Source organism: Sander vitreus, chromosome 18, assembly GCF_031162955.1.
Source record: "Sander vitreus isolate 19-12246 chromosome 18, sanVit1, whole genome shotgun sequence".
Classification (NCBI taxonomy): domain Eukaryota; kingdom Metazoa; phylum Chordata; class Actinopteri; order Perciformes; family Percidae; genus Sander; species Sander vitreus.
Genome location: NC_135872.1, coordinates 15,937,409 through 15,953,926, shown reverse-complemented (window position 1 = coordinate 15,953,926; position 16,518 = coordinate 15,937,409). Strand labels below are relative to the sequence as shown.

Sequence of the window (16,518 nt, the reverse complement as noted above, 5' to 3'; positions counted from 1 at the left end):
CACTGATGTAGTATTGCAATGATTTTGTCCTTTTTGATCAAAATACAGAATGGTGCACATTGAAAACATGTAATACTTTGTAGATTTATTTTAGCATAAACCAAAACGACTACAAACAGCAGAATATATAGAAAATGCTTTTCCAACTGTGTAGAAAAGTAGTTTTTTTACATGTGAGGAGAAAATGGACAGTTTGACAGATTAAGAAAATATTTACATTTACTGAGAATACTGGATAGAAAACAGCATTATGCAAGTCCAGAGACAAGATATTTTTCAAGTGTGTGATCCTCCATGAGTAACCAGATAACCATAATAGCGACTTTGAGTTCCTGAAAAGTGCTATATAAAGTAAATTTATTATTATTATAATAGAGCAAAAATCAGAAGTGCTTTTGCACATGTTGACAATGTGTAGTTTTTCTGAGAACTGATGGCAAGTTGGTGATGTTCAGACCATGCACACAACGCCAGGATGTAGGCCTTTGGTGTGCTAACATCCAGTAATGTCCACTCATTCAAAATACACAGCAGTTGCAGTCTTTTAGCACAACTTTGCATCACTGGATCTCAGGGAATTAAACCGCGTCAGTTTCACCAGTAGAAGGTTTTGGTGAGGAAACCGGCGGCGGCGTTGAGCCAGCTTCCATTAGAGTCTTCCTTAGCTGTGGTGCGGGAAACCGCTCGGTCGACCTCCCTCTCTGGGCTCTCTTCTTCTGGGAGGTAGTCTGGTAGAGCTGAGTTTTGCTGCACTTCCCCTCCACATGGGTTCAGAGGGATGAAAACCTGAAGAAAACGATTTGAAAGAAGTTAAGAATTCAATGTGAACTCACACACACACGATGGTTGGTTATTGTCCTATGGACACGCAAATAGTATACTGTCTTCAACACAGTCAAAATGTTTGCTCTAAAGGCAGTGACACACCAACCCGATAATCGTCTGGCGACGTCAGTGACTCGAGTCTGTTTGGTGTGTTCCGTGCCGTCGTCCGTCCCAGGAGCTGTCGGCCTTCATTTTGGCCGACCTGACATGTGTTGGAGGGCGGGCAGTCGGACTCCATGACCAATCTGATTGGTGGAGTGCTAACCCAGAAATGACGAGCGGGATGAGTGTGACTAAGCCTCTCAAAATCTGACAAAAATCTTTTAAACTGACCTTTGTCGATCTGAAATGAAGACCGATTCAGCAACCGCATGGCCTATTTCTCGCTAAAAATGTTTTCAGAAACACGTTTCGGTGAACTATTTTAGTACAATATGAGATCGTATTCTGAACAAGCCGCCATGACAGTCTGGCTTTGAATTTCCGGAGAAACCAGACCCACATTACGCGTTCGTCCAATCAGCTGCCGGTTTTAATTTTTTGGGGCGACAATACAGATTAGCACCGCCTGCTGTTATGGAGACATATTACACGCTCAAGTCGGCGTTGCTTCGGTGTGTTCTGAGGCACTGATCAGTCCGGCTGCCTTTTCTGCCAACGCTCGGCGGTCGGGTTAGTGTGTCAGGGGCTTAAGACCACCACTCACCTCTTCTCCTGCCTCATTCTTCACCACCTGCTGGGCTGACAACACCTTAGTGGCAGCGATGGCTGATGCCAGACTCTGCAATTTAAGAAACATCAGGGAAGGAAGTGACTGAAATTAATAAACATCAGCCAGACATCAGATTTACTGTTTTCTTACTCCAGATTCCTGCACCATGTGTAAATCAGTGGCTTTGATAATGCAAGATTATAAATCGTGAATATTACAAGCGATATAAACTAATATTTTAAGAGACCGGTTGCTTCCCAAGCAGACGCTGATAATAAATGTTTGTCTTTGTGTTTTACCTCAGTGGACAGGTCTGAGCGGATGCGGACAGTGCATCTCTTGGAAGCCATCTGGAAGGTGAAGCTGATTACTCCTCTGACCTTCAGAAGAGCCTCCTCACACAAGCCTCGCTGGTCCTTAATAAGTGAGGGAGACTATTAGTTAAACTGGCAATAATAATAATCTGCACTGTCATGCGTAGGAGTGTATATGTCAGTGTGTGGGTGGGTGAGTGCGCATGTGTGTTAGCCTACTCACAGTGCTATCCAGCCCCTGGATGTGCAGAGTGACAGACTTGGCCTTCTTGTTGGTGGAGTTGATAAAAAACTGGGATTTCTTTCTCCTCTCCCTCTCAGGCGTGCGTGGCACAGGATTAGCAGGTGCACTCAGAATGTCAAACACCTCCTTGGCCAAGGCTGTGATGTCAATAGACAGGCCCTCCCTATATAGAGAAATATGTATACCTATACTGTATTTCGCTATTCGAATGACTGAAGTGAAATACAATTGCAATTCAGTCTGTTTATCAGGCTATTTAATCCTATGTGTAGGGTGACTGAACACATTCTACATAAACCTATAACTATCCATCAACAACTTATGTTAACGTACTAATATATCTGTGCTGTAACATGAAATAGTAAATGCAAATAGGAAAAATGTATTGGAAATTTCAAGTTAAACCACATAAACATGCTAAGAGAAAACACTCTAGACAGTTCAGGAAAACACGAGTGCACATCAACATGCAAAGGTAGCCACGATCCTGTAAAATAACCTTCCTCTTACCTCCCAGTTAGATTCTCCAAGCTCACCATCATACCCAGTTCATTCTTCATGGTGGAGATATTGGGGGGCAACTCAGCCAAGTAGCGCAGGGTCTGAGGACAAAGGAAGGCAGAAAAGGGATTAAAAAATACACTTCATTTGTTCAAACAGGTACACCCATCTACAACTTATCTATAGTAAACATGCACATATACCGTGGTCTGGGTGAATACTCTATTCTGACTGGCTGCAGGGTGTCCATTAAAAAGTGATGTAGGACATCTAAGTAGTTCCAGTGACACTGACTCTTTTCCATTATAAATGAATGTGCTACATCAAAAGAAAAATAAATAATCTGATGTACACCGAGTAGTCTTTTACTGCCTCTTCCTCTTAACACCACAGGATGGCGCTAACACACAAGTTGCAAGAAGAAGATTACGCTGCTCCTCTGACAGACTGATCTCATGAAGTGGCGTATGTATTACACGCCAATTCGTATGCCATTATTGGCGTGTTATCAAGACGCATACTCGCTTTTTAGCGTGTTTATCAACGCCATTTGGCCTCCAATGACTTACATTACCTTGCAATTGCGTGTGAATTTACGCCATAGCGAGTAGTACGAAAGGGCAAAAATCCGCGTAGGGAGGTTGGTCAGGGTGGAGTCAAAATACGTACAAATAACACGCCACTCGGCTTTAGAAAGTGTCATGTACGTTTATGCGATAACACGCCAAGTGGCATGTATGTTTACGTCCGCTGTATACATCATAGACATACACGCGGATAGCTCAAAATGCGTACATGTCACTTGGCTTAAGAAAGTGGGCGTGTATGCTTACGCGAAGTCATGATGTAATGTTGCCTCTGAACTTACTTTGTTTCACAGCTATTAAACTTTAGATTTTGACTGCTCAACACACGAAGATATAAATGAATGGTGTCAAAAAGTGTTGTTTGGTAAGTGACTATGGTATAAGCGGGTTACGACCCTTCAATGCGTCCATTATCAGGTAATTAATGGAATCATTCAGGCCCGGTCTTGTTATACTTCCATGTTCTGGCCTCAGCATCTGCCATTAATTCCTGATAATGGACACCTCGTCTGGCATGTATTACATAAAACACGAAATACTTATGTGTATTTAGCAGAAGGGTAGTACAATCACGAACAGCAGAACACCAGTCCAGCCTCTATTTCCCACCTGAAGAGTTGCGAGTAGCACGTCTGGGTTCTGGTGGTCCAGGAAAAGAACCAGCCCGGGGAGACAGCCCTGGTCCTGGACTATCACCTCTCGGTTCTGCGGCTCAGAGGCCAGGTCCCGCAGCTGACTCACCACCGACAGTGCATCCATCATCTTTGTTAACTTTAAGTTACCAGACCTGCAAGCGAGAGTGGTAACGTTCAAGTTAAGTGTGTATTTAGCCTGATTTAGGTTAACTTTATAATTAGCCACGATGTATGTGTTACGTTAAACCTGTATATATAGCTAGCTAGCTAACGTTAACGTTATAACGTTAGTCTAGCTAACGCTATGCATTGAACTATAATAATGCATTGAATAATAATAATTCAATTGATGATTCAGACCACGTTACGGTCACTAATGTATGTTTTAAGATAGGAACATCAAGGTACGGAGTTAACGTTAGCTAGTTGGTAAACAATTGTCATGTCAAGTCGTAGTGCTAGCGTTGTGGCGAGCTAAAGAAGCTAACGCGAACATTAGCTAGCTACTTTTGAAACGTGAACAATATGGTCAACTTAAGAAAAAGACATTTTCCATTGTTTCATTGCACCGTTGGAACATATAATTACGTGATTGCTACAACACATAATAATATAAGTGCCCTGAAATACATGTGGTTAATGTAAGTTTATTGAGATGTTTTCTTACCCAGGAGAAGAAGTAACTCGTGTATCAAAATACAAATTTCGTAGTAGTAGGTTTCGTAAAACGCAATTGGTCAACGATCCGTTGCCTCGCTGCATGATCGCCCACTCCTATTGGCTCCTCATACTACTTCTGTATCTTCAGCCAATCAGAAGAGGTCTTGCTGCTGCGGCTTTATTTGACTTAACAGACTTGCCTGCTCCCTGGCTGGACGAGTGAACTCGGAGGAAAGCTGCAAGTCCTTAGTGTTTATCTGCAGTTACAGTTTATATCATCGGTTATTATGAAGATATCGGACAAATGTAGCTACAAAGAATCGTTTTAGCAAGAAAGGTCCACGGTAAGTACACATATATTTCTGCTTATCGCGCATGTTTCCTGTTACCGCGGTTTACGTTTGATGAGCCATGCAGCTCTAAAGGGACACACTGCGGGGATAAAAGAATCACAAGACAATATAACATAACACTTATCAGCATGTTTTAAAATAATACAATGTATAAAAAATAGATACCTTAAATAAACACAAGAATTAGAAAATGCAATGCAGCTGAATCCAACGGTACTATTTAAATATCAATTCTTCGACACACAGGAAGCCAGAGTACAGCTCTGAGAATTGGACTGATGCGGTCTGCATTGGTCTCGGTGAGGACTCAGCATCCTTCTAAATCAGCTGTAGCTGTCTCGCCTACTTTTCACAGAGGCCTGTAAAATCTCCGTTATAATAGTCAAATCTACAAGTCAAAACCAAGTTTAAGTTTCGCTGAGATATAAATCGTCCTAATGTGGATGTTAGACTTTATGTCTGAGTCCATAACTAACTTTATGCTAAGATTTCTGACTTGATTTGTTGTTTAGTGATTCAAGTACTGTTTGAGATCGTTCTGTTTTATAGCCTACGTGACGTGTGTTTTGTTTTGTTTCAGGTGTAAAGTATGTGACTTAGTGGCATCCATTCTGTGTTGGCCTCTTACCAAGTTAGTCAGCAGAAAGAGGAGCTTTGCAGTCATCAGCTGGTGCAGAAAAAAGTCCTTCCAATGTCTTTAGTTGAGGATATTCTGGATGTGCTGCGCGTTGTCCTGGAGTACTTTGGCGTGCCTCCAGACATGGTGAGTGTACCGACTAGGGGTGGAACGGTACATGTATTCATATTGAACCGAAACGGTACGGGCGTCACGGTTCGGTACATGAATTTACACGGAGAATACACGGTATAAAAATAAATAAAACTTGCGTGCAAATTAATTAATGTAATGCGGAACTACTGTTAGATACGCGTTTCTTTAGGGACACCTAATCTGTAGCCCCCCTTCTATGTAATTTGCACTTTCATAAATAAGAGATGCTGTATTTTCAGTTTTATAGCTGATTGTCTTATTTTGTTTACAAGTTACAGATGGAGTCTGGAGATGATGTGGGGTACTTCTTGTTTACTGTTTACATCTTACTTTACATACTTCAGGCTGATGCAGCTAGCTCAGAGGAGAGACTGTATGACACTAGGTGGTACAGCCTGAGACATGCACAATAAAAAAAAAAAATTTCCTTCTGCATTTTTGTTTTGCTTTTCCCTCCATTGTACCAAACCGTGATGTCTGAACTGAGGTATGAATCGAACCGTGACTTCTGTGTACCGTCAAAGAATTTCTAATAGAGGGTTTTCATGTCATCAGACCCGAAGTCGCCATGTTGGAGGTACTCCGCATCACAACAAAGCACAGGCACAGAAGTAGATCCCAAACGGCATCAAGGAAAATGTTAATTATTGCCGTGTTTTAGGTTGTACCAATAGGTCAGACCGAGGAAAAACATTTGGAATATTATCGACTTCCAAAAGTTATTAAAAACCAGGGAGAGGAATGCCAGACGTTATCAGAGGAAACTCTTTCCTGGAAAGGAGGCGCTTGTGGTTGGCAAAGCTCAACCAGGATCTACGAGGGAAAATTCTGTCTTGTTCGGTCTTTGAAATGGAAAAAAAAAAAGCTATTGAGAGTCACTTGGCTACACCTTGAGTATCACAATGATATCATACAGGTAAGGTTAGGTTGATTAAAGACGTTCTTGCATTACTTTGGCCTTCACAACACATTGGTCGTTAATGACTTGGTACTGCGTCTCCCTCACCCATCCAAACACCATCTGGTTATAAGCCTCCAAACTTTTGTAGGATTTAAGGTCTTCCGCTGTGTATGGGCTCGGCGAGAAAACCAGGTAGTTAACTATATATCGGGATATGCAACTGAAGGAAGAATCACCGGGTCGCCATGGATCCAAGAAGAGGGAGCCAACTTGTAGGAATCTGCACCGCCAGTAAAATTTCTCAAAATATCGCGCCTTTTTTGTGGTGATGCAAGTCCTTCCGTGTCTTTGCATCTTGGATGCGTTTTGATGAGCTTTTCTGTTGTTTAGACATACATTTTTAAAGTATCCAAAGTGCACAATAATCCATTACACCATTCAGTTGTTTACACCGAGTGCCTCCAATATGGCCGCGCATCCAGGTTACTACCCAGAACGTGACGTCGGTGAAAACCCTCTATAAGGGAAGAAGTTCCACTCTCTCGTTACTTCCGGCTTCTGAACTGGTTGCAGTTCCATATAGGGGGCGCTCACAGGCCAGTGCAGAATGAATGGGACTCTATGGAGCTATACCCCTCAAAATCCACTTTTCTCAGGATATAATTTTTTGTCTAGTAATTTGAATGTTGCATTCGAAAGGGGAGGCTAAGGAAATACACACTGCTGGGTGTTAGATTTTTTTAAAGTGGCTTTTTTTGTTCTAAAAAGCCTTTTTAAAATGTCAATGACATCATACACATATACGACCAGAGATACTGCTTTACGGCAAGCTCTGAGTCGCTTCCTTTGTTCTCTTGAGGCATCGACAACACAGCTGACAGGTTAGCCTCTCCCTGTCAATACACACGCTAGAAAGAGGTTTGCTAATGTTTTAAAGACCACGCCAAAATATTCACTCTGACATTCTGGTTCTGCTTCGGATGCCGTCAAGCGGGATCTCCGATCATAATCAGTCCTTCACTGACCAATCAGCATTCATTAGCAGAATGCTAGCGTGTTATGGGCAACAACGACTCAACCTGTAAGAAATTGAAAGGACACAAGTACTCGTTCATTCAACTTTCGACCTATAATCCATGTTGAACTTGCAAAAACTACAATCAAATCTGAGATTTCTCAACGAAAATCAGGCGAAAGAGACACATTCAGCCGTCTAGCTCCATAGAGTCCCATTCATTTAGCACTGGACCGCGATCACCCCCAGTGGAACTCTGGTGGAACTGCAACCAAATTCGGTACAATGGGGCTGAATAGGGAGTGGAACGGCTTTCCGTAGACGGGCTTTGGTACCGTTCCAACCCTAGTACAGACATAATTATGTTATCCAGGAATATCATGGGTTTACTATTTGTATGGGTGCCAAGTATCATCACCAGTAGTGTTACTGGTTAACTGGTAAATCAATCAGTTAACTGATTGAGTGAGTTGTAAGGATGGCAATTTTCAACCAAGATTGATTATGTGTGTGTGTGTGTGTGTGTGTGTCTTCTTGCCTGTAGCTGGTTCCGGTGTGGGACAGTCAGCTATGCGGTCAGTATCGCAGCATTGTGCGGATGATTGGGACCAACCTCCCACTGACACCTACACCACGTGTCCACTTTCAGGTACTGTGATACTTGTGTTTTCTATCAGACTGAAGGTTGTCTAAAATGACGTATATTTCTTAACTCGTCAAATTCAACGCAGCCAATCAAGTGAAACTATGGGCTTTTTATAAACACTTGTTTATAACAACACTAACAGAAAAAATATGGGACCGTGTTTAAATTATATATTTGTCACAAAGTATTTCCTAAACCAAAGCAATACTGTATTTTCAGCTGAGCTAATGTGCTCATTTGTAAGGTGTAAACTTTTTTTGTTTTGACGAGCACCAAAGACACACTCTACAGTAAGTTCTACAGTAATGCGCCTTCCTCGTTTCTCTTTACAGTCCTTCTTCTGCAGAATCATGTTCATATTTAAGCCCACTAACGAATGTGATTTTTCTCAGATTTTTATGTCATGCAGTCAGGGTCGCGGTGTGTAATTCTTCCTTGTCCATGTTTGGTCATTAGATCCCTCTGCTCACCGACAGGCCACACGGCCATGTGGGCATCACTATGGATACACCTGCCATCCCCTCGTTTGCTGATGTCTTGTGGGTGTTTGAGGATGAGGGGGAGAGCTTCGCCAAGACCAGGTAAGGACACAAATCTACACAATGCAAACACGGTCAAGGTAATGTTTCCCAATGCAAGTTTACAGAGAACAAAACCATATTTGCTGTTCATAAGACAATACATTTTGTCCTAATAGCAGCAAATTAGTGGATTGTATATTTAATTAATTAATAGTAATGAGTCAGAGATGATGTTGGTTGTTCATTGCATTAGTACATGAAATACATATTGTCTTTGTTCTTTTCTCAAGCACACATAAAGGCTTGAAAAAAAAAAGTTAAAAAAAGTAAAAAAAAAAAAAGTTTAAGCTGCCAGTTAAATATACCCACTCTCTTCCTGGCACACACACAGTGTAAACTGGTAACTAAGTTGTAGGCTGTCTGTCTGAGCAGGAGAACACTGATCTATGTAAAGAAAACCACTGAATTGGCCGTAGTCTTTCTGGACTACAGAGACAAACTGCACTGTCTTACAGTACACAAAATAATTTGGTCATACAGTAAGCAGTCCAAAATGACCCTTAAAGCATTTTATTTCTATAACTACCACTTAATTCACTTTAGAAATGCATGTCTGCACAGCTCTACATATTTTTAGTTTCGAAAACACGCGTTTTGAATTTGATCGGTATAGGTGGGAAAATGGTCAAATGTTGGTAATGGTAACTATGTACACTGATATGTATTAAATATAGGTGCATTTCTGGAATTCTTTCAGACAGTTTAACATAATAGAAAACTAACGTATGTTCTCATTAGGAACCATTTACCTCCAAAGAAGCAAAGTACCGTAAGTCGGGATGTGGTGAGATACCCAGGACCGGCCCAGAATAACGCACAGAGAGGAGGCAGATCCGCTGTGAGGCAGAGAACTGAGCCAGATGCCCTGAAGAAGATCACAGCGCTGGAGAACGAGCTGCTCAAACTACAAGCTCAGATAGCCATGATCGTTACTGCCGCTCCAGCCTCAGGTACGCGCTCTTTGTACCTCTTATTACAAAACGCACAAATGTGTTCAGCATGTCATACTCTGATTTAACAATAACCTTTCTGTGCTCTGTCAACATTTCCTTAGGTCTGACAGAGTCCCAGAATAGTGTAGGTATGCTTCTGATGTCTCCTCCCCCACCGCCAGCCCTCACCTCCACACCTCGCTGTGCTCCTCCTCCTCCTCCTCCTCCACCTCCTCCTCCACCTCCTCCCTGCCCTGGCTCCTCTGCTAAGACTTCGTCTCTATTAGAGCTGATCCGCCAGCGCAGGAAGAACGACAAAGACCTCAAGCCCCAGGATTCAGACGTTAAAGGGATCCCGTCCATGCTGGATGTTCTCAAGGACTTAAATCAAGTTAAATTGCGTACAGTGGCAAGGTAGGCATTAGGATTGATAGAATATTGGTCTGTCAACATTTCTGGTTGATAATAAATAATGTATGGCTCTGCTGCACTGCTAGCAAAGCATGGACAAGTTTGTGAAAAACTGCCAGGTACACATAAAGGAGACGATGAAGCTACGACTACACCACAACTACAAAAACAAAGGCAAAAATTTGGTAGTGGTGACCCCAATTCTATATAAGGAGCTGAGTGCCGGTCTCCCAGTCGAATTGCATTGTGTTTCTTTGACTATCCCTTCACGGAAAAACAGCAGATTGTTTGCGCACCTCTCACTCTCTCTTGCCCCTTTACGGAGAAACGGCGGATCTTAATTCAATTCAAAGGGGCTTCATTGGCATGGGAACCAGGCGTTTACATTGCCAAAACAATTGTGAAATAAAAACAAAATCCTAAAAAAACATGTGCTAGGATAAAGTGTAAACAGAGCTGTGTTACATTGTAATTAAATATATAAATGAAAATAGCTTGTATATAAATAATAGGGGTGTGCAAAAAAATCGATTCGTATCCAAATTGCGATTCAAGCTCTACCGATTCAAAATCGATTACATTTTTTTTATTGTATGTCTACTGCAATCACATCATAGATAGATAGATAGATAGATAGATAGATAGATAGATAGATAGATGCATACATGGAAAAAGTAACTACATTTACATACTGTGAATCGTTTTTTTTTTTTTTTTTAATCGAGAATTGTTTTGGAATCAAAAAATGTAATTGTACATATTGATATTGAATCGAATCGTACACCCCTAATAAATAATATATACAGTACACATGCCTATACATATGGGGGGGGCTTAACATATTTGTATTTACAAAGGGGAGACCCTGCAGAACAAGTTTGGGAACCACTGTCCTAGAATATGATGGTTTATGTGCTAATGTTGCAAATTGCATTCAATTTCATTTTTTCCCTGTGTTAACCTACAACAAACAAAAACAAAGATTTTCCCTTCTGTATTTTGTAGATCACCAGGGGGGACACCAGTCGGAAGGAGACGCAGTAAGGGAGGCGCAGCATTGCTTAATGACCCAGCGGCTCTCATCGCTGAAGCGCTAAAGAGAAAGTTCGCCCAGCATCGTCACAACAACTCCTCCGACAAAGAGAACTCACTAGAACTCTCGCCGTTCGGCAGTCCAGAAACGCCTAAGGTTTGTTACCCATACACACACACATCTCATAGTCACCTCTGTCTGCAGCTCATCTAATCTGATGCCTCTATTTCAGGTTCCTCTCCATATCAGACGCAGTCAGGGGCGCCTCCACGTCTGACCTGTTGATCTGACCCCAAAATGTCAAAAGTCAGACATCCCATTAGCCAATTACAGCACTCACGGATGTGCCTCACAATCAGATTACTACTGCAGCTACTGTCTTACATTTCATTTTTATTTTTGTTTGTCTATTCTTTTGTTCTTGTAGGAGTGTTTGTCTCACAATGAACAAAGTGCTTGTTTCTGTTACGTATCTCATTGTTGGGAGGCTTGAATGTATATTTGTGTTACAGTGATTGCTGTGAAGGGTTTTGGTACAGATATTTTGTTTTTGTACAGTGGAGTCTTGTTTCCAGTGTTAATCATATATCGATGATCTTTTTAAATGCAATAATGTGTTAAAGCAGGCATGCACTGAAGCTTTTAGCTAACTGCTTTAATGTCTTTTAAGTCACTTTGTGAGGCCTTATAATTCTTACCTCAACCAAAAGTGAAAAGCATAACTGGGTATTGAGATTCACACAGCTCTATTCTATGCAACTGCTGTTTCAGGTTGTTCTATTTTATTAAATTGTTAAAGTGCACTGATCAATTTTGTTGTTCTTGTGTTTATGTTCTCTAATATTTCAGGATTTATGTCCAAATCCAGTTTCAGTTGAAATTTGTAACCGTTTGAACACGGTCACCTTTATTCTTCAAACTGCAACAAAGATTGCAACACATCCAGGGTTGTGCACATGTCATTTACACGTCGCTTTGTTTACAAAGCTATCTCACGGTATTAAAGGGGTTCATCAGCAATTAAGTACTGCTCCTGTGTATTTAACATGCTGTTTCACTCAGGTATTTGCCTTTTGAAAACTGTCAGTAGTTAATGTGTCACTGAACTGAGCTGCTGTGACCCTTTATGCCACTGACGACTGGCCTTTGCACATAGCAGGGTTGGTGATATCCTACGTAGCGTCTTGCACTAGAGTCTATCTCTACTATTCTCTCATTTTGGACAGTTGTTGAATGGACCTTTTTTTAAACCCCGACAGCTGCCTTTGCTTTTTTTCTCCAAATGAGCTGCTGCAAACTGTGGACCAAAAGGTGAGTATGTTCTTTCTTGGAGAGAAAGTGGCCTTAATTAGCATATATTTTATAAAAACAAAGCTATTTTTAAAATATATAATATTATGTAAGCTACATACTGTGAGCTAAACATTTTTTATTTAATAATTCAAGTTCATCTTTTTAAACATGTATTGTTGGATTATTTATTATTCTCTACTGTTAAATTACTTTTTCACCTATAGTGCTTCTGCTCACTGGACTTAAAGTGAGCATGAGCTTGCAAGTGACCAAGAATAGGCTTTAACATAAATCAGAGAAAGGAATATGTGTAAACTTGTTTATCTATAAAAGTCACTTATTCAGTAATTCAAAGAATATTCATCTTAACTTGCTGACCTTTTTTTTTCTTTGTCTGCTCTCAACTCACTTTATCCCCTGAAAAGCTGCTGTTCACTTTGGACTAAACGGTGAGTACTGTAATTGAATCTTTATAGTACATCATGTTTTTCATGTATTTTTTTACGAGGAGCCCAAACAATTATTTGAAAAAAAATATATGGCCAGTCAAAGACTTTGCTGTTAACTGTTAAACTAAACATGGATCCATATTCATTACTTGTTTTTTTATATATATATCAGAGGGCAAGACTTTTCCTTCAGTCTTCATTCCTTGGGCCAGTAAGAGTGGTTTTCAACCAAACCACTCAAAGACCGCATCACACAACCGATTTCATCTGAAGATAATAATGAGATCATAAACGGCATACAAAGCGCAGTCCAATGATCCACCTTGATGGAAACAAATGAAGCAAATTGAGACTTTTATTCAGTGCAAGAGATGTTTGTCAAAACATACACACAACCTTCTAGTAATTGATCAAGAAGAACATGAATTTTATTATACATTTATATTTAGTTTATGTATATGTAAACCACTTATGTTGTAATACACAGTATTGATACATATGCAATATTGTTTTTATGCAATAAAATAGTAGTATTAGTACTTGTCAGATGTGTAAATGACTGAAAGATCTAAGCAACCATCTGATGGATTGTGTATGTATATGACATTTACCATCATACATGTTTTCTTGAAATCACTGTACAAAAACAAGTGTTCGTTCACATGGCATTACAACATTCAAAAAATTAAATATATGACAAAAAAACAAAATATAAAGAACCAGCCTATCAAAAAGCCAATAAAAACGCTAAATTGCACTTTGCCAAATTTTTATGGCTGTAGATGCCTCAAGTCATCCTCTTTGCCTCCTCTTCCTCCTGAAGACTGTGGAGAAGTACAACAGAGAAGTTTAGAATGACTTAAAACTACTGATCTTATCACTGGTATGGCAATTATCACATCCAGTAATACATTGTAGCTTTGGACAAACTATTCAAAAGTAAATACATTCAAAAATAAAAAGACCTAACAGTAAATGTTTAAATTTAAAAGGGACTGGCTAAAAATGTACCACATCTCTTTTTGGACAAGTCGTCAAATACCTAACTGTGTACTGTGCGTCTTTTACTTTTAAGCAATTTGTTTGCAAGAAAAAGCAAAGCAGAAATGCCAGCTGTAATTTAATCAAAGCAGTTAAATGCCTCATATGCGACTGTAGAATGAAAGAAGATCTCTTTTTACCTAGGGGGTGAATTACTGTCAGTCTCTGGAGGATCCCCATCCAGTGTGACAGGGTCCTCATTGTCATCATGGGCAATTTGGAAAGGTTGCACAGAACTACAGTACAACAGGTGCACAGGGAGATAAGTAAATTAGGCAGGTTTAGCCTGTAGTAACAGATATCAATGATAATATTACTAAAGTAAGTATGTCCACATTTTGCATCTACAAAGTGTACAAGTTATTCACATTAACTCTAGTTGTGGGAGACGCTGCTTTAAAAACATAAGCAGTAAAACATATTTCACATTCCAGCTGCTATGGTCTGTGAGATATCTAAGAAAAATCTAAATAAATAAATTAAAAAAATAAAATATATATATATATAAAATTTCTAGAGAGCTTAGCTTCCGTTGCTAACATCAAATATACAAACCAAGCCAGAAATCTTTTTATCATCCATGTTAAGTCAATTACAAAATCAGCCTGCTATCACCTCAAAAATATGAATTAAAGGATTTATGTCATGTCTCAGCAGGATTTAGAAAAAAGGCACTGTAATTTTTATTTTGTTTAATCTCGTATTATTTTACCTTATTTTAACCCTCTTTTATTACGACCTAATTCTTTTAGAATCTATTCATGTGTGTCTTTTGTATCTTTATAGTGTCTTGTCGTAATACCTTAATGTCCTATGTAAAGCACTTTGAATTGTCTTGCTTTGCCTTGTCTAACCTGTAAGAGCCTGAAGCATGCCGCTCTATGACATCCTGGCCATGCAAGAAAAACAAAACCGACAACATGCACATCAGAAAATGTATTATTTAAGACTATATATTTAAATAGATTTTGACTTTACACTTCAAATGAAATAGTATTAATCTTACTTGTTGAGAAGGAATGGGGAATGTTTTATCGTCATAAATGACCACACCAGGAAATCCATCAGCATTGTCCACACATTCGATGGAAATCTGCAAAATCTTCAAAAATGTGTTGCGATAATATAATGTATCGTATAATTCCCAACTGTACCACTTTAACAGGAAATTGCTTAAATAAATGTTGATTTATTCAACATGATAGCAATGTTAATGTTTGAACACGCCTGACTCTGATTCTATCAGTTCACCAAGTCGATCCACATCCAAATACAAACGGTAACTTCCCAAGCTGCAGTGCTTCCACATTCTTTACCAAGACTTGTACAGGTAGCCTATGTTCATTTTGGCCTAAAATGTTTACTTACACGGTTTGTTTCATTGTCGGAAGCCATCTTCTTACTCCCTTCTCTTGCTCAAACACAACATATACGTCACACAGGCGTGGTTTCATCACACCATGTTTGTTACAAATTGTATCCGGTATTGTCTTAACTAATGTACAGCAATGTTGAGAATGCCAAAAAACGCTATTTAACTAACTACATAAAACATAGTGCTTGCTGGATTATTTCTGATAACTGGTATTCATTTGGGTCCAATTTATTTGTTACAGAAAGAAAAATCTCTTATTAATTTAGGTTACAAACTAAGATTATCATTCATTTTAAAATAATCACTGTGAAAAATATAATACCTCTCAGCCTTCATAACAAAATACTAAAACAACTAACTTTAAAGCATGTTTCCAAGGTATTCCTTATACGCTGATGACACATGATTCAACCTGTGTTCCCAAGCAAAGTGCATAAAACTGTTCTTAATTACCCCAAAAACAATCATACCTCTTTTCTTGAGACTCTTGTACAGAATGTAGGTTACTGACTTTTCCTCTCTTCTTGTTGGTACTTGATAATCCATCCTTGTTGGTTGAATTAGAGATATGTCTATGTAACATCTGAATTATACCATCTAAGATCATTTCACAGCCCAAGAAGAGGCCAACTACTTGGCTGTGGTAATGAACAAAAATTAAATCAATTTCTGTTTTCCCCTTTGCATACCACAGATGAGCAAGTAAGTGTTTCAGTTCTCAAAGGAAACTTCAGAGAAATATGAGGCCACACACCCACACTATATGTAACAGGATGTAAACTTGCACCCGCTGCTAAGTTTTGTTAAACCCAACTTTCAACCGTCACCTTTTGCAGTGTTATTATTGACACAAACCAAACACAAATTGTTGTTCCTCAGTAAAACATCCTACAGTGCATACATATTAAGTATATGGAAAAAAATGATCACACCTGTCATTTTTCTATTAAGTAAAGCGGTGTATAAGCATAATTTTAATTTGAGTTTTTAAAAAAAATCAAAAAAATTGGAAATGTTTTATTCATACAAAGCTTAATCTGTGATTGTAATAGAGGCTCATTATTTGGTTAATGAAATATTCCATTGTAGAGATTGAAGCAAAAATGACCAAACACAAAATCACATGGCTTTTAAGGATTTCAAAGAGAATCCCTCTAGACATTTACTGTTCCAAAAAACAGGCACTAATATGTCATTTTGATTATTGTCTGTAAATGTCACTGCAGGCTTTTATTTGT

The 16,518-nt window shown here is 39.4% G+C and overlaps 2 protein-coding genes and 1 long non-coding RNA gene across 5 annotated transcripts; 1 reads left to right on the top strand and 2 right to left on the bottom strand.

The window, feature by feature from the left end:
- Window positions 1–64: 64 nt before the first annotated feature.
- Window positions 65–4,588, bottom strand: armc1l (armadillo repeat containing 1, like). Its single transcript, XM_078275444.1, has 7 exons — window positions 4,486–4,588; window positions 3,793–3,970; window positions 2,606–2,697; window positions 2,075–2,258; window positions 1,837–1,953; window positions 1,532–1,606; window positions 65–786 (listed from the first exon to the last, which is right to left on the bottom strand). The coding sequence occupies exons 1-7, from the start codon at window positions 4,578–4,580 to the stop codon at window positions 595–597; spliced, it is 933 nt and encodes a 310-aa protein (XP_078131570.1). The 5' UTR covers window positions 4,581–4,588; the 3' UTR covers window positions 65–594.
- A 69-nt stretch (window positions 4,589–4,657) lies between these two features.
- mtfr2 (mitochondrial fission regulator 2) lies at window positions 4,658–11,933 on the top strand. The gene is made up of 8 exons (XM_078275443.1): window positions 4,658–4,822; window positions 5,412–5,594; window positions 8,064–8,168; window positions 8,622–8,746; window positions 9,485–9,696; window positions 9,801–10,092; window positions 11,095–11,278; window positions 11,355–11,933. The coding sequence occupies exons 2-8, from the start codon at window positions 5,523–5,525 to the stop codon at window positions 11,397–11,399; spliced, it is 1,035 nt and encodes a 344-aa protein (XP_078131569.1). The 5' UTR covers window positions 4,658–4,822; window positions 5,412–5,522; the 3' UTR covers window positions 11,400–11,933.
- Window positions 11,934–13,201: 1,268 nt separating this feature from the next.
- On the bottom strand, window positions 13,202–16,034 carry LOC144533722 (uncharacterized). 3 transcript variants are annotated; one of them, XR_013503459.1, is made up of 5 exons: window positions 15,274–16,034; window positions 14,912–15,007; window positions 14,760–14,794; window positions 14,046–14,141; window positions 13,202–13,688 (listed from the first exon to the last, which is right to left on the bottom strand). It is a non-coding gene; the product is annotated as an uncharacterized LOC144533722 (long non-coding RNA). The 3 variants fall into 3 exon arrangements; XR_013503461.1 differs by having other exon boundaries at window positions 14,708–14,794; window positions 14,912–16,034; XR_013503460.1 differs by having other exon boundaries at window positions 14,046–14,794; window positions 15,751–16,034.
- Between the last annotated feature and the right edge of the window lie 484 nt (window positions 16,035–16,518).

What these genes read in the sequence shown, in the direction of transcription:
- armc1l (XM_078275444.1), bottom strand. Translation starts at nt 4,580, where the DNA reads ATGCAGCGAGGCAACGGATCGTTGACCAATTGCGTTTTACGAAACCTA. An exon ending in TGCTACTCGCAACTCTTCAG is followed by an intron (nt 2,698 to 3,792) that starts GTGGGAAATAGA and finishes CTTTGTCCTCAG; the next exon opens with ACCCTGCGCTACTTGGCTGA. An exon ending in AGAATGAGGCAGGAGAAGAG is followed by an intron (nt 787 to 1,531) that starts GTGAGTGGTGGT and finishes CGTTTTCTTCAG; the next exon opens with GTTTTCATCCCTCTGAACCC.
- mtfr2 (XM_078275443.1), top strand. Translation starts at nt 5,523, where the DNA reads ATGTCTTTAGTTGAGGATATTCTGGATGTGCTGCGCGTTGTCCTGGAG. An exon ending in AAATTGCGTACAGTGGCAAG is followed by an intron (nt 10,093 to 11,094) that starts GTAGGCATTAGG and finishes TGTATTTTGTAG; the next exon opens with ATCACCAGGGGGGACACCAG. An exon ending in GCAGTCCAGAAACGCCTAAG is followed by an intron (nt 11,279 to 11,354) that starts GTTTGTTACCCA and finishes CCTCTATTTCAG; the next exon opens with GTTCCTCTCCATATCAGACG.